The 24163-nt window shown below is 38.7% G+C and overlaps 1 protein-coding gene across 1 annotated transcript in view; it reads left to right on the forward strand.

The window, feature by feature from the left end:
* The first annotated feature begins 695 nt into the window (after positions 1–695).
* Positions 696–24163, forward strand: part of LOC103178622 (transmembrane protein FAM155A) — a 407773-nt gene continuing 384305 nt past the window's right edge. The window contains exon 1 of the mRNA XM_007893468.2: positions 696–1589. Within this exon, the coding sequence (XP_007891659.2) occupies positions 858–1589 (732 nt within the window). The 5' untranslated portion in view covers positions 696–857. The remainder of the gene's footprint in view (positions 1590–24163) is intronic.

Genomic DNA, 24163 nt, shown 5'->3' on the forward strand with positions numbered 1-24163 from the left:
TGCCCTGCCCTGCCTTGCCTTGCCTTGCCTTGCCTTGCCCTGCCCTGCCCTGCCCTGCCCTGCCTTGCCCTGCCCTGCCTTGCCCTGCCCTGCCTCGCCTCTCCTTGCCTGTTGTGCGTTTCCACCCCTCTGAAAAGGCAGGCGAATGTGCCAGGATGGAGAGACCTCAGAGGTGGAGATGACGCACACGATCGTGCTCTCCCCCCACCCTCCACCCCCCTCTCCTCCCCCCTCCCCCCCACCCCCCCCCCCAAAAAAAAAAAAGTGTTTCAGGACGAAGATGGCGGCAACTTAACGTAGAAGCAAAGATGACCGTGTCCATCACAAGGCAACACAACCCCACCGACTGCGCGGAGCTCAGGAGGAACAATTCGCCGGGTTGAACTTTTCTGCGCGCATTTCTGCGAACCCGTCCGGTCGGAGAGGTGTCAATGGGGGTCGGATTGTGTGAGAGGCTGTTGGTGAGCTGATCCTGCAGAGAGGAGGAACGAGAGAGGGGGAGAGAGAGAGAGAGAGAGAGAGACAGAGAGAGAACGAGAGAGAGAGAGAGAGAGAGCTCAGCGTCGTCGGGAAGGAGAGGGAGAGAGGGAGAGGGAGAGAGGGAGGAATGTTGTCACAGAGAAGTACGTTTTTCTCAAGAGAGTTATGGATAACTCCGATGTGACAGTGCCTGGCTTCACCTGCTCGGTTCCGCCGACTGGATGGCAATAGTTGCTCACTGCTGAGAGGGGAAAGCCAGATCCACCCGAGCCCCACGTTCCAGAGAGAGAGAAAAAATAAAAGAAATCCCGGTCAATGTCTATTGTGGCACAGGGGCACTCGCTGTGGAGTCGGCCAGAGCTGCGCTTTCCCAAAATATGACCAAGGGTGCCTGGATGTGTCGGCGGCAAGAGGACGGATTAAAAATCTGGTACGCACCCCGGCAGAACGACAAACCGTGCACAGATTCGGAACGGGCCCAGAAATGGCGACTGTCTTTAGCATCTCTGTTGTTTTTCACAGTCCTGCTGTCTGATCACTTGTGGTTATGTGCTGAGGCGAAATTGACAAGGACCAGAGACAACGAGCAGGACATGTTGTCAGACATGAGCGATTACTCCACCACAGCAGACCCTTTACTTTCCCCCGTTTACCATAGACCTAGAGACCCAACGAACAACATCAGCAAAGACAAAAATGCTATTTTTATAGGGAATACTACCAAACCTCTGTGGCAACTAGAAGTGTGTCATCCACATAGTATATCTGACCAGTGTTTTAGTGTTGAAGATGCTGAGTCTGTCTGTAGAAGCGTGAGTGGGGTAGTGAGGAACGAATCCTCGCTACTGTCTTTCAATAATTTTCACCTTTTATTTTGTGAATCTTATACTCTTTTGGAGTTGTTTGCCGGGATGTCTAATCCAGACAGCTTGAATTGCAGCCTGAATATGGTTATGAATGGAGATCTCGCTGTTTGCAGCAACTGCATTCAGGCTTACCAGCGGTTAGACCAGCACGCTCAGGAGAAATATGAAGAGTTCGAGATCTTGTTTCAGAAGTATTTGCAATCGGAAGAATACTCTGTGAAAACTTGTATTGATGAATGCAAGGTAAGGTCGTTCACTTTTGTTCCCGATCAGCGCCTCTGGAGAGGAGAGGAGAGGAGTTGTGCAAATTCTTCCAGTTGCCATGGCAACGGGTACCCATGACTGGGACGTGAGCATCAGGGATCCCTAACTTTAATGGCACTCCTGAATCATAAATCATTGTAATGTGAAACTGTGCGTGATGTGTGCGCTGCTGGCCGGGGGGGGGGGGGGGGGGGGGGGGGTGGGGTGATGGTGGGGGATATGGGTGGGGGGGGGGGGGGATGTTTTACTGTGTCTGTGGGGGTGGGTGGGTGGGGAGGAATAGATCCGTAAGGCGGCTGAGCTGCTGTCAGGGCGGAGGGAGGATGATGCTGGGGGATTTTGCGCAGTGGTGGTGAATTGAAGCTTGTGCTCCTTGGTGGAGTGATAGGTGCGGACAAGAGACGCATGTAAATGATAGCTGGCGGCGGGGCTGGGTGAACGTCTCCATCCCCCCAGTGTGCTCCGATGTCACCGACTCCAGTGCCTGATAAGAAATGTGTTACTTCGATGTGAAGGTCTTCCGACAGAGACGGAGAGAGAGACAGAGAGAGAGAGAGAGAGAGAGACGTCTTTTGCAGACACACACAGAGAGAGAGAGAGACCTGTGCTCAATACTTGACCAAGTCCCAATGAGTAACCTGTGCTGCAGTCATATTTATCAAAGGCAGAACCGAGCGCATTCCATTAGTCACCCGTAAAATTAATGCGCAGTGCTGGCGGATCTGAAATGTGCCCCTTTTGTTTTAGATTTATAATCCGCTAAAAAAAAAAAGAGAGGATCCCTGACATTCAACTGAACGTCGTGCAGCGAGACCCACATCGTGGGGTTGAGAATTCCTGGATTAAAAAAAAACACCTCTGATTCAATAAAGGCATCAAGTGTGTACGTTGCTGGGCTGACCCCCAACACATTCGTTCATTTTAATATAAGGTTAACGGGGTTATCCCGTCTCTCAATAACACCTTATTGTTGGAATAAGTTGTTCTTTGGGGGCTATGTATGTGTGTATTTCCGGAGTGTGCATCTATATGAGAACAGTGTGTATATGTGTATGGGGAGGGGTGGGGGGTGGGGGGGGGGGGGGGAGGGGGCTTGTAAATAACACTTGAAACCTCTCTCCATCTTTTTTTTTATTCGTGCCCGACAGGTTCACACGTTTATTTTGGTATACCGGATAATTTAAGATCATTAAACGTGGTGGATTACAGTCGAAAGAAGGTGCAGCACCCGAGCATTGATGATAGAATTTCAATAAGGCTCATCGTTATTCCTTGCGCATCTTCCCCTCGCAGCCGAGAGGGATCTCACACGCCGGAGTTGCTGCTGTGTACGCAGCGCCATTGAACCCGAGTAGTCACCAACTTTATGTAGGGCTCCCGACGTTTGTTTTGGGAGCAGAGCACACACCTCCGCTTCAATCGCCCTTATTCGGGAGGTGCACGGAGCTGGACTTTGCTCACTGTAAATTGGGCGGCACTAGGAAAGGGAGCAGCAACAGCTTGCACCTATGCATTGCACATTTTTAAAGACATAACACGGCTGTGAACAAGAAGGCGTTCAGTCACTTGATGAGGGAAGTGTTTTGGTTATGGAACTAATACTGAGATGCTTCCTGTCACATTAGGCAGTGTGTGTGTATGTGGGGTTGGGGGGGGGGGGGGGGGGGCGGGGGGGAGAGACCCAGATATGTGGGGCACGGCACGGCTGACTGAAAAAAGGCCAAGGTGAAATAGGGCATCAGGAGAAGGGCGAATAAGAGAGAGGAGGGATATGGATGAGAGGGGAGACAATAACATGGATAATACTTACTTTTCTCAAATTCTAAGCATTTCTACAGTGCATCAGAAAATGTAATTGAGAGCCGAACTGACTGAATCAGTGTGTTTGTGGGTTACAGACGTGAAGCAACAGCAGTCGCTGTCCCTGGTGCTGAAGCAATGCACAGAGCGTTGCCTATAAACAGTGTATGGCTATGTTAGAACTTCTCATTTGCGGATAACCGTGACAGATCGCATTGGTTTTTTTCTCCCCCCACAGACATAAGCTGAAACCAATCTTTTGAATAAAAAAAACAATCCCACATATTTTAATGTTTCCAGAAAATAATATGAAGTGTGTTTTAACAATCGGCCTTGAGTGGATTTTATTGTTGAATGAAATGTTGACTGCAAAAATGAAGCTGAATTCACGTTGAACAAGCCTTACTTTGTATAGATCTAGTATAGTATTCGTTCAGTGTCTTGCGATTTCTAACAAAGATGTTGTTTATCCCATTAAAAGGAACTGTTTTGCTATTTGAAACCACTTTTTAGCTGATACAGTTAAGTGTATTCCAGGTTTATAAAAGGTCCTGTTAATTTAGAACAATACATGGTATGTCAGCAGAAATCTGTGTGGATGACTTCTGGAGAAAGTAAACAATTTACATTTCACCAACTTAACAGTTTAATCCAATAGTTCAAAAATATTTATATTCATTGCCTGTATGCTATGAATAACCTGTAAAGTTATTGAAATTTGGGTTACATGATAAAGATCGATGCTATTCTTGACTTGAGCTTGAGATCATGTACACAAGGCTTCCATTCATTAACATGCAATCCCCAAACTAACATGAGCCACTTGGATTTTTATCATAATTGTTAAACAGCTTCACTGTATAGAATACACTCTAGAAATGGCTTGCAATGTGTTTGTCAAGATGGCTATGAATGTTCATTTAGTTATGTTTGGTGCACTGCTGAGATGAGTTTAGACTTAAAGATTGGCCTGTAATAAAAAAGAGGGAAACATTAGTCTTTCTGTAGTACATTAGCTTGCTGTTGCTCTTCCACGAGTAGAGACATATTTCGTATTCTGTATGTTCTCTTGATTTCCTGCATTTGTATCTTTTCATTTGTTGGCTCACAAAATGTCAATGAGCATGAATGGACAACACGGCTTCATTCCAAAATATTGATGATCTCCTTGTGGCATGTGCAAGCAGAAACATTATAGTCTGCTCCAATCTTTTGCTAATACAGGACTGTGATTAGTATTCTACTGAGATTTTATTGTATTCTAAGTTGTTAGAATTCAGTGAAAAAATGAAATGACATTTAGTTGGACATGGTTAGTACAAAACAAAAGTGAATGTGTATGTGCATAAAATGTCGCTCATGTGAGTTACAACAGGTGTGAATTGTTAATACAGGAATGGTAGTAAGTTCTATTCATTGTGTAGATACTGTACTTCAACTGTACTAGGACATATTGATAGTATTGGGAATACATGCATACTGTTTGTTGGAAGGTTTCAAATCCAATTAAGGTTTGATACCCCCATCACTTCTCAGGCTCTAGTGTATCAGAGTAAACTAATGCGGTGGATCATATCACTCTGTACTGAATACATTTATCTCAAATGGTCTGATGATGGGGCAAAGCAATTAATCTCAGCAATCTGAGAAGGGCAAAATTATCCAAGACTTATTTTTCTGACCACCAGTAAGTGGCAATTGCTAGACAATTTAAGTAATTGGTAAGTACATGCATAAATGTAAAATGTGTTTGGGATCAGGTTTGATATTTGTTTCTTCTCCCCCTCTCAGGAATATGTTCTCAAGAGTTGCTCTCCATGGTGAACTATTGGGTAGGTCCTCAGCAGGGGTCAGTCAGAACATGAGTAGAGGAAGTTGGGATTGTACCAACTCCTAATTGTATATCCCCTCTGCAATGGTAGTGATGAGAAGGAGGTAAATAAATATTTGAAGATCAGTGGAGACCCTTCTCTTTTCTTGCCACTCCCCCACCCCCCCACCCCCCCACCCCCAACATATGTACTGTTGCACTTAAGAAACAAATAAACATTGATCTTGAACAATTTAGAGTGCAATGTTCATCCAGGACCAAACAATGGGCAATACATAGCCAGCATATGTGGTGATCACCAGTGATGACAGACAAAAGTATGAATAAACTAAACAAGTAGCTGGATGATATTAAGTGAGTTGGGAATAAAACCTGTATCTTTCCCAAATGTTTAATTTTGTACAGGTTGTCTATTTTTCCCGTTATGTTATTCCTATTGTGTTGGTTAACCCTATTTCATATTGCTGGAATGGTATTGACTGGTTTATTCACATCGGTTTAATTCTAAGAAGTTGATAAACATTTTATGGTTTTGCTTGTTCAAAATTAAAATAAAGTTGAGTTAATAAAAACTAAATAATCTATGGTGCAGAATATAATGTGGACAAAACAAAAATTGATTGAAAAAACAAATCATGGAGAAAGCTCAAAAGGAGATAGCAATGAACTTGCATTTTCTTTTCTTGATAAAACGATCTGATAGCTTGGAGCAAAGTAAAATATTGAATCCTACTTGTGCAATCATTTTGTTTATTGTACTTAGGTTTTATTAGCTTATGAGTGACCCTAATTAGGTGAAACTGTTATTAATATTTCACAGAAGGAAATGTCAAGTGGCACAATAGAAAGCACTTGTCGTGCTTAACTGGTAATGATATGCATTACCATATCATATTATCATATGCAACATAATTCCAGTACCAAATGAATGTGTGTATTCATGAGCTTTAAAAGATTCTGTTAAAAGTTGACTCTTGCTCACAGAAGTTGCTTGTTTCTGATCATCCTAAAAATACTGCTGGAATTGCTGTTAGAGTAAGAATCATCATTCATTATCTTTTGGGGGATTTTCCTAAACTACTTCTGTGCAGTTGTGTGCACATAACCCTCTCTGTGTTATAAAGTTCTTACAGTTCTTAAATAAACATATTATTTAGTATGGTGCAGTACAGTACATATGGCCATTTATCATTACTGTAGGATTCTGAAGACTTTTGCGCATATTTTAAAGGGATTCCTGTAACATTCTAAAAATTCTTTGTGTTACACATGTATTATTATTTAGAGTTTAAAAAAGAGTCTAGTGGGTGGCTCAGAATATTTTTTTGCAAAATATGATATTCGCTGTTAAGGTGACTACTCATTCATGAAAATGCCTATTGTTCTATCAAGCTTCTTTTTGAAAATGCTCCAGATTATGTTCTTGGTGACTTTGTTGTGCTTCACTTTACTAAACTATTTTAAAATACGTATTAATTGTTTTCTTATTTGTTTTGATTATAAATCAATTCAGTGTTATTGAATACAAGTGCAGTCTTAAATTTAACAAGAGCATAAAACCATTTTAGTCACTAATTTCATCAGTAATATTTTAGACACAAATTTTCATGCGATCACACATATATCTGTTCAGATCTCTCCAGTTCTAATAGCACATACTCTGATGTATTAGATAACATAATGTCAAACTCCAATTTGATGCCAATTTAATATAACTGGAACTTATTAACCAACTTCAACTACATTGTCTATTTGAGTAATTTTTGTCTTACTGTCTGGGATTAGAGTGCTTTTGTTTTCTTACAGCAAATGAGAGTAAAGCTTGGCAATGTGTTTCGTGGTTCTGTCTTGATGTGGAGTCATGGAGCTTAACATTCAAATTGATTTTATAACTTATTCAAACAGTATTTTGAGGTGAGATAGGCCACTGAAAGTAATCCTGTATAAGTGAATTTTCAAAATTATGAAAACTTGTATCGAGTGAAAACCATATAATGAGGAATTTAAAGTATTGGCCATGCTTATTATAATTCCTTTGAATTGATGCCTTTGTTTACAAATGCAAAAACATGTTTACATAAATGCTATCCTACACTACTTGTCTTAGAACATAAAATGACTACCTGTTTATTAAGATGCTTTTCACAACTACTTATTCCATTACTCATAAGATATTTTGCATTCCTTCTCTGGTCTTACATATTCACATCCAACTAAATTGATGACTCCAGTTTGAGAATGAAAAGTTATATTTCACAGACTTATTTCTAATATGTGGTGATTTCCAACTCTATTCATTAATATGCATATTGAGTGAAAGCTTCCGATAAGAAAATAAGTAATTCCAACTTAAGGGGAACTCTGCTTCTAAAGTTGGCATGATTTAATAAGTAAATCTTAGACCCGTTGAAGCTTTTCAAAAAATGCTAAGTACTGTATATTTTCATTTATTAACAGAAAATTGTTAATTTTTTGTAAAATTTAAGAATGTTATTAATCCATTGAGAAATGTAAATTTGATATGAAGCAGATCATTGTTATATCATGGAATTGAGATTCTGTACTTAAATATGGTGGCAGCAGTATGGTCCCTTGTATAATTGATTTGAGTTGGCCGTTTGACTAAGAATGCCAGAAGCATCCAATTAAAATAATGAGCGACTACAAGATTTGAAAATTACTTGAGCAATTTTAGATAAACAATTGAACACTTTGACCTTTTCTGCAGAATAACTCTAATTTAAAAAGTGTTGGCAAACTTGTAGGATAATTATTATTGATGAACATTTGAATTGTATTCCCCATTCTTGAAATAATTACATTTATAATTTTGCCTTTATATATGATGGCTTTGTTTTCAAATTAAAGAAATAGTTATTATTGATGAACACTTAGATTGGATTGTCCATGCCTGTAATCATTCCATTGAACTGATGCCTTTATTTTGAATTGTTTTTATATTTAGATGTATTGGACACATATAGATGGTGAAGGATGAATCCTCATTAATTGTACTTGGAGAAATAAATTAAAGACTGCTATAATGTAATGATATGAAATGAAGGATTCAGTTTGACTTAATTATTAATCTGTGCCTTACATCAGCTGAATTTTAAGAGTCTAAATAGAACTGATGTTTTGTGCTACTTCACTATGTGGACACATCTGGTTTGAATCGATTGATCATTCACGTGTTTTCTAAAATTAAGGTAACACAAGTAGAATTAATTTGGGCAGTTTCAAATAAGTGGATACTAATCTGTATCTGCTTATTACAGAGAAGACTGGATATAAAGCTGTAATTATCTCAAGCATTTCAGAAAATAATGAACTATGATAACGAAAGGCAACTTTTTAAATGATTTTTCCCTAAAGCCCCAAATGTGATTGCTGCATTGTAACAGCTCCCACCTATGTGCCAGTTATATTATATCCTGTGGTATACATATGGAAACTTTAATTCTTTTACTGCAATTTGTTACGCTGACATGACAGATGGGTGGCATGGCATTGCTAGCAGAAAAGCTCTATGTGGTTGATGTCCATACTGAATGATGATTTGCTGGTGGTTATCACTGCATGTTTATTGAGTGATGATCCATTGTTGATTGTCAGAAATTAATACTACCAGTATAATACATGGAAGATGGAACATGGTAATAGCTTTTCCTGCAAACCTCAGCCACACAACTGTGAAGCACCATGGGTCTAAATAACTTTCTTGAAAAACTCTGTTCTGAGAGAATTGTTCTATATTTGCAAAATGGTTGAATCTTAATTGTTATAAGTTGTTATTTTTGTTTTGTTTTTTGGATTGATTTACAAGTGTGAATTAATGTGGACAAAACGAGTTCTGATCCTGTCAGCCTGAAATTAATCAGAATTTTCTTATTTAAAAAGAAACCCATTTTCTTCTTGGAAACTTGTAGGTGGATTCACATATTATAAACTCTTCTGTCTCTTTGGTTTGGAAAATGAAGGTTTGGTGGTGGCAAACCATAGATATACTTCTCTATGTTGGTGTTTTAGAAATCTAAATAACGTGATATAAATAATATTGTCACGTGGAATAGAAATCTATTCTACCAAATTGTGATTGGAATGTTTATTAATGAGTATTAATATTTTATTGAACTGCAGCTGTTTTTAGCAAGGCTGAATATTTTAAACTCTAATCAGAGGACTATGATTACTGATAGGTTTGGTATAGCCCAGGGCTGTGCTAATTTACTAATACAAGGAAACTACTGTCTTTAGTTAGAAATTAGAGATTTTTCAGTTTTCAGTTCTCCAATCTTTTTTTATCATATTGTAGTCTTCCGTTGCCTGGATAATTAACATTCATAATCAGGTATTCTTGGAGAGACTAACTTCAATCTCTATATTTAAACGACAAAAGTGAACTGGTCTTTGAAATATTAACACATATAACAGTTAGCAATTTTTTTGACCTGAACATACATACATTTGGAGAAATCAAAAGATAATTTGAACTTCTGAAAATGCATACAAATATAGCGATAAAGTGCAGTTGTTCACAAATATCTATTATTGTGAATATGTTTTAGGATACGTTCATCTTAAGGATATAGTGATAGGTCACAATTCTTCTTCTTAAAAGCTAGAATTTAAAGGCAGGAACTCGCCTAAACGATTGTGTTAAAGATCCAATAGGTTGTATTCTGGAAGTCTTGGTATTTTCTGAAAGAAGCTTGGCCTTATTGTGGTCCAAGAAGTGGCTTTAATTTTATATAATATAGAAGTTCCAAATATTTTCCCATGGCCACCGCCATATACAATAGAAAACCAAATTACATTTGTATAGTGCCTTTAACTTAGGAAAGGACGTCCCAAGGCGCAGGACAGTCAGGAATATGGACCTGAGCTGGGGGTTGGGATCGGGAAGCGTGGAGGGCAGAGAGGGTAGGAAAGTGGCCAAAGGCGCAGTCGAAGAGGAGGGTCTTGACACATGAAGGAGGCAATGGTGGGATCGAAGTGAAGGGACTGTGGAATGGAATTCCAAAGGGTGGCTGAAGGCCCGACCGCCGAAGGTGGGGTGGGCCGAGCAAGGATGTGGAGGGCCTTCAAGTTGATGACAAGAATTTTGAACTCTATCCTCTGGGGGCTGGGGAGCCAGTGGATTCGGGCGAGGATGGGGTTGAAGGGTCACGAAGCCTAATGCGGGAGAGGACATGAGCTGCTGGGTTCTGGATGATTTGAATCTTGTGGAGGGAAGAGTTGGAAAGGATGACAAGCAGGGAGTTGGTGTAGTCAAGCCGAGATGTGATGAATGCGTGGATGAGGGATGTAGAATTAACCAGCTCCATTGGGTAGATTTGGGTTGGATAAATGAGTTTGAAAGCCTAAATGGTGGAGGGAAGAATAAATGTTAGTACTCTAATTTTCATTTATGTAACAATGCAGAGGGGAGTTCTGTCATGTGAAGGATTTTCATCTGCTATTCCCAAAGAGGATACAAATCGGTTCTTAGTCCTCAGCACTTATTCTTGTTCTGCCTGTATGGAATTTTGGTTTGGATACTCTTAAGCATGGCGATGAGCTTCTGCATGAGTCAGATACTGGGCTGACCAAAAAAATCTTCTGGTTAATCTCTTGTGCTTCTCTTATTTGAGAGGCACAAGAGATTAACCCACTCTGTACTTACGTTGAAGTTGAATGACATGAGGAAATAGGTTTACTACTGATAACAGAATCAATCAAAAAGGAATCTAGTGCGGAAGAAGTCTTCACGTTTCAGAGAGTAATCATACTGGAGAGGAGGGTTTTGTTAAATAATGTTGCTCTCCAGGAGATAGGAGAACCAGAGGATTTCCACATGGATTGGGATATCCTACAGTGCAAGTCAGTGGCACAGTGCAAGGTTTGTTCATCAGGCAAGCTTTTCACTAAAGAGACCTGCATGATTAGATTCAATTGAAGGAAAATGCTTCATTGACTGCAGACCCTTTGTGAATCCTCTTTTATTGACCTGCTATGTCAAGAATAGCAGAAATATTGTCCCTTTGGTATTTTAAAGTACTGGCATGTGGAATTTGCTTCATTGTTCACCCTCCAAGGTTAAGGTTCTTCAGAAGTTCAATAATCCATTGCAGTGCAGTATGCATCTGGCAATTAGGAACAATTTGTGGCATTTTCAATCTGTGAGGGAATAATGATTTCTTTGAATTTAATACTGCTTAATCCATTATATTTACAATAACAGTCTACTGTTCCCTACTGAATTGATGGAATATTTATTTTCAATTTACAGTGCAGTCTAACATTGGCAGGAAAAGATGTATTCTGTCAATTGTCACTCTGTACTGAAGTGTTGATTCGTTTGAATGGTGGCGTAACAAGGCTCCAGAGAGCCCTGGTGTAAGAATGGCTTAGGGCCCCTTTCCTTATTCCAAAATCTAAAATTTTGCTTAGCATTCCCATCTTGGAAAATCAGAACAGATAAATGTGCTTGAGAATGAGCGGGTTCACAGTTTCAAGTTGAATACACAAAGAGTATCCAATCTCAGAGATAAGAGATTGCAGATACCCAGAGAGGAGACACTTGGTATTTCGAGCCCAAAGAACTCGTCAGAGACAAGCAGACCAACTTGACTTCAGGCACCCGCACCAACCAAACCCACCATCTCCAAGGCTCACCAGATCAGTGAAGTTAAGACTCGCAGGACCCTCAGAGAAACTGAGACCCGCAGGACTCTCTCACAGCTCATGCTGAAATATTTCCGAGAGCAGGAATTAACAATAAAAACAATGAGCGATTTGATCATTTTTTATGTATAACACTGCTTGCTGCGATCAGAGGTGCAGGAGGTAACCCTTAGGTCGATAGCCAAGGCATCTGAAGTCTGAGCATCACCCCCACCCATTCCAGCCAACACAACAGAAGACAGGTCAATCATTTGCAGATGCCAGGATATTCCCCTCCTCCATCAATCATCTGCAGGCCCCAAGACCCCTGCGTCCCCCCACTCCATTGATTTCAGAATCAGATGCCCCCTCCTGATCAAAATAAGGGGTAAAATGCACACAAATAGGTATGGAGCAGAGAAAGGCCCATTAAAAACAAAACTGCTTCATTACATGCAGACCATGCATGGTACAGAAATAACAACAAAATTACATTTGTGTAGCGCCTTTCATGTCAGGAGGACATTCCCTAGGCATTGGAGAGACAGAATTTCTGACGTGAGCTGGGAGTCGGGGAGGGTGAAGGGCGGGGGGGGAAGCAGGGAGATCGAAAGTACGGTTGAAGAGGAGGGTCTTGAGATGGGTCTTGAAGGAGGCAAGGGAGGGGCGAGATGGAGGGACTGCGGAATGGAGTTCCAGAGGGTGGGGCAGAGTGGCTGAAGGCCCACCCGACAATAGTGGGGCAAGCGAGGCAGGGGACGTGAAGCAATTGTTATTTTATAACAACAAAATAAATCCGTGATTTGATCTGTTTTTCTTATATAAGTCTGTTCGCTGTGAAGAGAGGTACAGGAGGTACTCCCTATCAGATAGATAGGTTGATGGCAGTCTGCAATGTTTCGACACTCTTTCACTGACTTCACCTACTCACTCGCTTGCTCACTGACTCACTAACATGCTCTAGTGGGTTGGTCCGAACTAACTTCATGGGCCTTGGTGCCACTGCACTATTTGCGCTACCATACTTATGTCACTGCTTTGAAGAAACTAAAAGTCTTGGGTTATATTGTGAAAACATTTTAATTTTAGTGAGTCTGGAAGCAGAATCATTTGGATGCAGGGTTGATCAGAAAACAAATGAAGAGGTTAGACATTGGGATATAATTTTTGGCAGTGATCCTCATTTTCATAATTCCTTTTATTATAGCTTTAAAAAAGACAGATATGTAAGAAATTGCCAAATATGTCCAATGACTTTCATAATGTACAATTATTCTGCAGTAATATTGCACAGTTTGCATTGATTCATTCTAGTTTCCATGTCAGATGGATACTAAAGTGTCTTGTTAACTGACATTGATTTGAAGTGTGAAAACAAAACTTTTGCCAATCTAAATGGCAAATGTAGAAATTGCACCATTCAGTTGACAGTGCGGCAGATGAATCATTGGTATAAAAGGATTAATTTTGGTCAAGATACCAAATTACAAAGCGTGGTGGTTAGCAGGAACAAACAGCTTGTGTCCTGTCAGATTGAGAGAGTTAACTACTAGCCGATATTATCTGCCTCAGTATTAGCCAAGACAAGTAAAGCAAAGTGAGGCTACTTGAAATCCAATAAAATGCAGGGATTACCAAAACAAAGATCCAGAGAAAAGACTCCCAAGGAGAAGAGGGCAGCAAAAGATGAAGGACTTGCCTCGCCAAATGACTTGTGTCGGGCATAATGAAGGATTAAACCATGACACATCTGTTGTTTGTCAGCTTCTGAAAGATGCTTTGGGCTGGGTTGAAAACAGTGTCATAAAACAAGGCTAGGAACAAGTCTGAAAGGAGCTTGCCTGAAATAGTCAACAGGAGAAGGAACTGGCAGGTGTATTTTTTTAAACCCTTCATCAATTAATAAAAGATTAAATTGGAACAGAGGTCTCAAAGGTAAACTTTGTTTTAGTTGGTTAAACTCCAGCAGTATCCCCATCAAACAATCTGGCTCTTGCCAACCTGTGCCTAATACTCTCTAAAATTAGTTAAGTGGTGTGTTCCTTCAGGGAGAGCTTGAACATTCCAATTCAAAGGGCAATTTCGATATGTAGGATGGTATACCCTGGTTTGGATACTTTTAAGCATAGTGGTTGGCTTTCCGCATGCGTCAGACAACAAGATAACCCAAATAGTTAATCTGAAGTGTTTTACTAACATTAAGTAAAATGGATTAGAATCACTTTCGGCATCTCTAAATTAATAACAACTCTTAGATGTTTGAAGCACTTATTTGATATGTTATGTCCCGAGCATTATCCAATGATAGAATGCATTTTGTTATATATTGGTTATTGTGGGAATATATAGAACATAAAGAACCAAATATTTGGCTTTATTGGAAGCAGTAGTCCCTGAGGTAATATTAGCGTCAACTATACCTTAATATGGTGATAAGATTATTTATTGAATTTATTGAATGCGAAAAATGGGATTTGATCAAGATGAACTGACCATATCCAATTTGAAGTGCAGTTTACAAAGATACCTCCAGGAGGTGCTTCCAGAATACAATTAACTACCCTTGACATACCTTTTTTGATTTATAAAGAGGTGGTCGGTTTCCCAGGGTGAGGTAAATTTGCCATGGATAGTGTAACTGCCTGCTCTGAATCACTGCTACTGGGATCAGTGGAATTTCAGTCCCTAAGTAGTCATAAACAATTGCCTGTATAAATCAGTCACCCATTGTAGTCCACCTCCCTCTGTGCAATAGTTTAAGAGTGTATTAACTGTGTTACAAAGAGATCATTCAGACCACGTGTTCTTTTTTCAAAAAAACTATAAAGACTAGACAAGTGGTAAGTGGCACCACACAGTTGGTCAAAGTACTTACAATGTGAAGCACTTGCCTCCTTATCTTTCATGCTTTATTTGTAGCATTGTTCTCTGTGCCTGGTGAAGAGCTGCTCTTCAGCCAAGGGCAGCACAATTATCAGAAAGTGGAAAGGTGATTCTGCCAAGTGGGAGTTGCCATGAAATATGATATCCTGTAACCCCTAAATTATAATGCTTGTGTTAATTGGGAGCTGCTTTTACCTTTCATTGCAGAACCACAACATTTATTTGCATCTAATATGCAGGTGGATTTTTGTATAGAGCAAATCTCAAGATGGGTCTTTTATACAGTAAAGCTATTTTTAATACTCATTACTACCCCAAGAAAAGTGGTCTGCCAAATGCGTGTGGAGTAAGCAAATTTGCCTAACGTTTCGCCCTGCCCGGGAATCGGACCCAGGTCCTCTTGATTGTGAGGCAAGTACTCTAACCAATATGTACAGGACTCCACAATGTATCCAATTGTCAGTTATTTGTTCATTCTTTAGGTGTGGACATAATGATGGTATTCAAAAGGTAAACTAGGCACATCAAATTGTAAAATATAAAATACATTACTGAATCAAAATTAATTTGTTAAAAAGATGAAGAAAATAGTTTTCCCTCTCTCTGTCCACCTCTTCAAAGTTTATTGGTAACAGTCAGTGCATGTAACTGTCTGTGTAACGATCAATAATGAATGCAAAACCAGAGAGTTACTCATGTACAAGCATCTACACCGAATACAGTGTATTGATGTTGCATAAAATTCTGCAAGATATATGAGGGATTAGAAAAAACACCAGTTGTGAGAGTGATCTGTTGGTTGCAGATTGCTAATAGAACAACACCTCCCATCTCAAGTTGTAAATATGCGTGTCATGTTATCAAGTGGAGTTTTGAATGTTTGAATAACACAAATAATGAAAATGTCCAGCAAGTTTCTGGAACTGGTAAAATATAGTGTTGCTTGTGTAAGATAAGGTCAGAACTGTAATACTTTTATTGAGGTCCCAGCTGAATTCAGGTGAGGTTTTGCACCATCTCTACTATTTACTAATGCAGTAGTTAGCTTTGGACTGCTTAAACAGTACTTGTATCTCACAAAGAGAAGCATAGGAGTGTTATCTGCCATTATTATCGATTCTGCAAATAAGCCAATCACAGTAAAACAATTTGTAATAAACCATTGCTGAAGTCATACTGATCTCTGAAGGATGCTTGATTCTATACCTGTGGATTAGCTGCAGTGTAGCTTTCCTTTATTGTAATTCTGTTGTGTTTAGTCACCAATCAAACATATATCAGGAGGTGCATGTAATCCTTCAGAGTTTCCAAATCCTAGTTATTGCCACTGTGCTTCCTTTTGACAGATGATGCTCAGGAAGGAATATTCCAAGCATGTGTGGTAATCAGTGTGAGGGTCTTGCAATGCTTTTTGCTATTTCTTAGTAGTGTAAGATTTTTTGCAATTACGGTTGTGGTTGATTTATTTCCCAGTACAGTTGGACACATAAAATCCATCTACTGCATTACTGTCAACTCTCTAGAACAAGACAGAGTGATTAAACCTTGCACCTCAAAAATCCGAAACTTGCTGGAGGCATTTTCTGGTTCTTTCAGCAGACAACAAGCCATATAATGAGTGACCATTTAACTGGCTGATAGTCATTATGATGGAGCAAAATAAAGGAATTGCTTGCAACAGAATAAGAAGACATTTTTAAAAAATCTATTCCATTCGATTATGTCTCAGCTCAGACTGTTCTTTTTTAAGCAAGAAAATCATTGTAATTCACACTTGTCTTGCATTCCTGCAATTTAATTCATCTGACAAATGAAGTTCAATGCTCATTGTTACAGATTTCAAGAAAAACATTTAGCCATATCCATTGCATTGCCAGGATAATTGTGCTATGGTGATTTAAGGTTCCAAATGATGGGTTTGGCAATATTTGGGAGTAATAGTGAGATCGATATGTGTGTAAAAGAAAGCTATTAAAATGGTTTTGATATAAAATCAGAAAAGATTTGATGATTTCATTCTCTGTATAGTAGTATAGAAATGGGGTTGTCTTCATGCTCAGTTTTGAAACTGCTTTGCGTATAACCTGTATTTATTTTGTATTCTTTTAGGATATGTGGTTAGAGCACTCACCTCGTAAGCGAGAGACCTGAATTTGATTCCCAGCAGGGCAAAATGTTGAGCAAGTTTCCTTAATCCACACACCTCTGTCTACCTAGCAGTATGTAGGAACTCAGTTGTTAGTTGATTGGCGGATCGCTTTTCTGGGGTTAATAATTCCTTGAAAAGATAAAAATAAATTGGTCACTCAATTCACGACTGTTTGTGGGACACTGCTGTGTGCAATTGGCTGCCGTGTTTCACCCACAAAATATACAGTCAATTCACTTTACAGTATATTATGTGAAACTCTTTGAGACGTCTCAAAAATATGATAAGACACTATATGAAATGCAACGATTATTATTATTATATGATATCCAAAATCAGATACTATAGAACTGTGTCAAAATGCAGCAGCCAGTTTGCGTACAAGCAGCCAAGGAGTGAATAACATTTTTTTTATTTGGGGAGATTTGATGCCCAGGACACTGGGAGAAACTACCTTCTCTTTAGCAATAGTGCCGTGGGATCAATTATATCCATGTGAACAGACAGGATTTTATTGTGTAGTGTAGTGACTGCTTATTTTTAGGTGTAATTGCAGCCAACCTATTGCTTAGCTCAATTTGTCAAGTAAGTAAATAAAGTTTAAATTGCACCAGATAATTTCTGTTAACAAAATGATAGATTGTGAAATTGAATTTGGAACAATGAGAAACAATCCTAAAGGATGTATCAAGATAATAGAAAAAGATTGGACTGGAACAGGTTATCAAGAATGGTGGTAGAGGCTAAATCTCTAGGCTCATTTAAAAAGCAGCTTGATGCAATGATGAGTGGATGGCAAGATGGAGGGATGAGATCAGATAGGCCTAAGAGCCTTCATCCAGACCAACCTTGAGACGAAATTTAAATTCCTTTCGGCCCAGAACAGATGAAACAAGTAATTGATTGAACACAAATACCAGTAAATAGAAGTTTTCTACTTTTCTAATGGGGTTGCAGGAGGAGGAGAAAGACATGAATACTTGAATACAATGTCTTCCTCAGGACTCTGTTCAGACCATTCCCTTACCTGCAATTTGCTTTTATATCAGGATTTCTTAATAAAGTTGTGGTTTATCATTATATTTGTATCTATAACCATTTGAATACATGCATCATCTGTAAAAGTTGTATCTTTTCATTGCATTGTTTCTTTGGGAGAAGGAACATCCAAATTTTAAATTAAATTTACCTGTGACACTCCATCTGTAAAATCCTGCTTTTTTCATGCTGTAGTCATATATGTGCTGGTCAATGTTCAAACGAGAATTTTATTCTAGGAAGAACCTCAAGAATAATTAGAATTATGAATCAACCTGACTTTCCTGCAATCGCCTATTTGTAGTTGCACACAATTGCAGTGAAGTTGAAGATGATTGTTTAATACATCTTGTAAAACAATTGCATTATTCCAGAGACCATCATCATAGTTGAGCTAGTTACCTTTTCAAATATAAATTACAAAAAATAATTCTCAAAAAATTGACATCTAGCAAGGCGGTGGAAGTAAATTAGCTTCATCAGTGACCAATTATCCTTGGAAAAATAGCTCCCAGCCATTATAAGTAAGCAAAATATGATCAGTTCCTTCCATTTATTGTATATACTGCAAACGGTCACTTGTATTGGTTGAAAAATAACCATGCAATTTTTCACATTTTTGTACTGTATAAGAGGAAAGAAGTACTAGCAATTTTCACATGTGCTTTTACATAATATAAGACACATAAGACACAATGCAATATATCTTAGCAAGTATCAAATATTCACTTCCAATCATGTAAGCGCTCTGGGATGCTACCCTGCATAAGGGGTGCTATATAAATGCGTTGTTGTGCTGCTAATAACCACGTATTCAAACCATTGTAGACCATATTCACATACCAAATTAAGCTAACATACCAGTTTTAAAGAGAATTTTACCTCAGAGTAAACTGGTGAGCAAAATACTGAATGTTCGGTGTTGAATTGAGGTCCAGTGAAAGGTGTGTTAGCTCAATTTGAAATTTCTCTACTTTTATCAATCGACTGAATGTAAAGGTCCTACTTTCTTTGGTTATTGAGGTTGTGAAACTGACCAGTAACTCCATAATGTATCTCATAGAGGCATTGTCATCTTGAGACATCTCCATTGGCTGAACTGGAATGATCTCTTTATTTTAGAAAATGTAACCAATGCGAGGTTAAGCAATGTGACATTGGTTTCCATTAATCTGTAAGGATATATGGTTTACGGATTTAAGCGATGGAAGATTTTGTATTCAGATTTTCATTGTAAGTAGATAATAACGTCATTATAATGAAAGCGCAATTGTGTTCAGTTGCTTGGTGAGTGAATTGAATATTGTAATTTTTCGACTATGAATAGAATGACTACATCTGGGTTACCACTAAGTTACTACAATAGATGTCTATGCATGTGTTGAAGGATGTTACGCTCTGATTGTGACAACATAAATTGCTTGCAATTTGATTTCATTAACATTGACCTTTTGGTTGCATTGCATCAATTAAGTTGCGGGTTCAAGCCCCATAATCAAAAATCAAAATTTTGAGTGCATGGTCTAGACTGACACTCCAGTACCATGTTGGGGTAGTTGTTGGAGGTGCCATTCTTTGGATTAAATGTTAAGTCATAGTCTATTTGGGTGGATGTTACAGATCTCACTACACTATTTGAAAATAATTGGGAGTTTCTCTGGTATCCCACACAGCAATACTCCAGATAAAAATTGACATTCACTCATGACCGTTTCTGGAACATTGTTGCATGCAAATTGGCTGATTACAATACACAATTACTGCACTTTGAGACATTTCAATGCCGTAAGACACTATATCAAATGAAATATTATTAATATGCAGATTTGTCATCATAACACTGGCTTAATATTTATTTAAATGTCTTTGTCAAGCCTTTTTTATGTACCCTGATATGGAAATTTACTTAATATTTTAGTTATGAAGTAGAAATCCAAAACGTGCCATCTGCAAGTTTGCTTTTGCTTTGCTTTTTTTTCTCAGTAAAATCTATCTGTGGCTTGGTGATGCACACTGTGAATCTCCATGTTTGATTGCATACCGTTTTCTAGTAAAGCCGCAGTAAAGAGATCAGTAAACATAAAACATTCACTAATCTCAGCTTGCTTGAGCCTTGTTAATGTGATGTTCCAATCAAGTTCTCCATTCAGGTATTGTATCAATTTGTGCAAAGATGTAAGTAGGAAACTCTCTAATACATCATGTTTAAAATAATCAAACTGGTTAAACTGCTAGAGTTTCATTCTCGTGATCTGTAGGGTTTTAGCCAGCTCCACAGGTATCTGGAATATTGCATTCTCTCAACCCTGTATAAGCTAATAATTTTGATGGAAAAAACACTTGTTTTTAATCTCAACTCATCTGCCTATTCAGGTGGACATTAAAGATCCCATGGTATTATTCAAAAAGAAAATGGAGCTACTCCTGGTGTCTTCGGCAATAAAAATGGTCATTCGATTCACGTCTGTTTGTTATTGCTGGTGCCTATCTGTGGTGCTATCTGCAGCCTAGAAAATGTTGTCTGTGTGTTAGCTGAATGATAGAATAGATGCTAGAGAAGCTATGAACACTTGAGGAGCTAGCTGTAGAGTAAAATCCTGTGAAGTGCTTTGAGATGTTTTGGTGACATAGCTAGGAGGTGGATAGGGCTAAAAAAGGCTCGCCCCCCCCCCCCGCCCCCATCTAAATTTTCTTTCCAATTTTGGCTCATGGGATGGGCCCAACTCTCAGGTGGGTAAAGGGACTTGAAGTAAAGCGAGTTTTGTTGTCAGTGAGCTGAGTGAGTGGGAGTTGGATCCAGTGTCGGGGATACACGCACAAATAGACAGACTTACACACACTCGGCAGGCAGTCTTCAACAAGACTCAGGATGTATGAGGAGAATGCGGCTCAGTTCAGCCTCCCCTCCCTAAATAATATTTTCATCCACTGTCCATGTTTGCCGATGTGATAAGGTGCTATGTCATGTAAGGATTATTTTATCAATGGGGAAATATTTTCTAACGTTGCTTATTGAATTCAATATATGTATCATATAGATCTATCATTCTCTACAGCTCTGCTAATATTTCTGGATATAATGATTTACTAGTTCCATGCTTGGAGTCTGGTGCCTATCTGTGGTGGAATCTGCAGCCCAGGATATGTGCTTTGTATGCTATTTGCATGATAATATCGATACTGGAGAAGCTGTGAACAAATGATGATAAAAAGTCAAACTGGTCTAATTCGACAAAGTATATTTCAGTGATAAAGGCAGCAAATGCTGGAAATAGACAGCACATAGATCAGTTTCTGAAAAAGATAGTCACACCTACAGCATTAACCTTTCTTTCTACCTCCTTAATTTATTTTCACAGAAACTTGTGTGAAACCGTTTCTGAAAGGAAATAGTTTTTGATAATGGAGAATGCCTTTTCAGGTATGATATTAGTTTGGATGCACAAGTTGTGCTTCCATTTCCCACCATCTGAAGTTCAACATAAACAAGTGAGCCACTTGGGAAGGATCAAATCCGAAAACTGTCTCTTCTATTTTATGGGTGATTGGTTGGAATCAGCCAAGTCCTGTTGTTTTACTGAGGTGGATGTTAAATATCCCATGGCTAAGCCTGTAAGAAAAGCGTAACCACAGTTTTTTGCAGTTTTTAATCGTGATAGTGAGTACGCGTTCCAAATGGGCCTGTCCATCAACCCATGAAATACACTGATTGGACACTCCACCAGTTATTAAAAGTTGCAAAACATTGCAGTTTCTGGGCTGAGATTTTCTTGGCATTATTTGAAAAGAGAAAGAAGTTCCACTGGCCAACAATGAGGTGGATACAATTGGTCATTCACTTCAAGGCTGTTTGTGAGATATTGTTGTGTGCAAATTGTCTGCTGTGTTCACCTTTCTCTTTTCAATTTGTGACATGGAATCTTTAATCTCCACCTGAACAAAAAGACTGGTCCTCGGTTTAACGGCTCACTTGAAGGATGGCAGCTCTGGCAATGCAGCACTGTTATGTTTATTGAGATGCTGCTTTCAGTTGAACACTTGCAAACCTATAGAATGGTGAATTTAAAGAATGGTGAATTTGAAACATTTATTCTCATAATCGTCTGCCTTGTGTTCTGAAACCACAGGCCTTTCTGCATAAAAGCATGCACGCAGAATTGTATCTGGAGGAGCCCACTACTCCTTCAGCCAATTACATTCAGGAGATTTTCTGCAGCTTTTCCACGGCTGCATCCACTCAGCTGCATAACATTGGAGAATTTTTACTCAAGAGAAGACCTCTTTAGAATAACTAACATTAATATGTTTGAAGGGAATTTTCACCAAATTCCTATGTGCGAGATTTCTAAAATCGTTGGATTTTCTGTTTTGTTAATCATCAGGTTATTTTCTCTTTCCTGTAGAATTTACAGACTGATTTGTAAAGTTTCTGAGGAAAATCTCCCTGTAGTTAAATGTAATGAAACAAAATTGAACTGTGGGAAAACATCTCTAGAACCACATGAAGGACATAATTCCTTCCTGTTACTTTATTAAAAAAAGGAACTTGTTTTTTTCTGACATTTTTTCACGTTAAAACATCTCAGAGCTCATATAGATTGTATGAGTCTCTTGTCACAGCATTGGCTAAATGGAACATTGGTGTTGATACTTTTATACGCACACAATAAAATCTGTCGGTGGGTTGTTAAGTATTAACTATTGAATGCTTTTGGAAGTATAATACCAGGAGGGGGTTGAGAAAATTAAAATTGAGAGAATATGAAATGAAGGGAAAGAGATTGATGACAATATTGGGGAACAAGAATTGACCAGGCTAGGATTACATGAATTTCTGATGAAGAAGACTTCAAGGCATATTTGATCTTATCCTTTCAGAATACTAGTCCTCCTGCCTTTCTTCACTTTACAGCACCAAGCTGTTAAATATGTTGGCCTCAACCACCTTTCCAAGTAATCTGTTCCAGCTATTGATTATTTTCTGTGTAAAGATATACTTATTGGTCCCTGCTGTAAAAAATGTTCTTCAGAACACCGAAAGTGTTTCCTCTTGTTCTGCTTGCTTGGCATCTCTGATAGAATTTTTTTACTATGTTTTTTCTCTGTCATTTGGTGTCTGACATGTGCACCTCTGAGATATCTTGTTTCAAGACTGAAAATCGCAAGATTTTCCCTCTGTTTTTCATAGATTATCTCTCTAAAACTGGGATCTGCATTGCTGCTTTGCTTTCAATTACGCTGCCTTCTCAATATTTTTCACATTGTGCAGATTGAGCAAAACTTCTAAGAGTCAGAGGGAGATAACTGGGTCAGGTTCAAGACTAAAATAAGAGTCTTAAATGTGAAGGGGAGAAAGTAAGGGGTCAGTAAAGATTCAATTAACGAGCCATGGATGCAGGAAAGGATTCTAACTTTTCTGGGAACAGATAAACAAGGTGTTGAAAAAACATTGTGATCATCTGTGAGTACAATTCAGTAGAAATCTCATGCTGGGACAATAAAAAAAATTCCAAAACATGCTATCAAAGACCAGCATGAGTATAATATAATTTAATTGATGGCATGGGAAATGAATAGTACAAGGTATGAGAAAATGATTATTTCACATCTGGGTCTTTAGTTATAATCCAGTTGAAGACTTTTTGGATCAAAACTGGTACTTTTATAGTTAAATTAAGTAAATGTAAGGTTGTTTGAATTTGATAGCCAGTGAATGGGGTCCAACAACACATAATTTGGCACAAATGGCGTAAAATAGCCATGATCACTTATGCAGCAGGAGTGTTCTCTGTTAAGGATGAGATTATGGTGCAGTGTTAGAAAATATTGAAAGCAGCTTTGCTCTGCATTTGGTCATGCAGCACCTTACCTGAGAGCATGATAGTCTTCAACAATGATGTGCCTTATCTTGATTTTGAAAACCAAGTTAGCAAATAATTCACATACAATATGAATGACTAATTAGCCTTGCATTTGTCAGTAATTCTGATGTAAACATTTGAAATTAATAGCAAGCTGTGAATTAGATTTTGAGGATATGGAACAGGGGAATAATACAGCTCTATAACTGACTGACTTGCTAAAATTAACAATGATATTCAATTAATGAATACCCACAAATGTTAGCCCTGAGTATTCCAATGTGTTCAGTGGTACAAAACCTCTGATGTACTCTGCCAGAATATGGATGCAAGTTGGGGTCAGTGG

This window comes from Callorhinchus milii, unplaced genomic scaffold (genome assembly GCF_018977255.1).
Source record: "Callorhinchus milii isolate IMCB2004 unplaced genomic scaffold, IMCB_Cmil_1.0 Scaffold4, whole genome shotgun sequence".
NCBI classification, from domain to species: Eukaryota; Metazoa; Chordata; class Chondrichthyes; order Chimaeriformes; family Callorhinchidae; genus Callorhinchus; species Callorhinchus milii.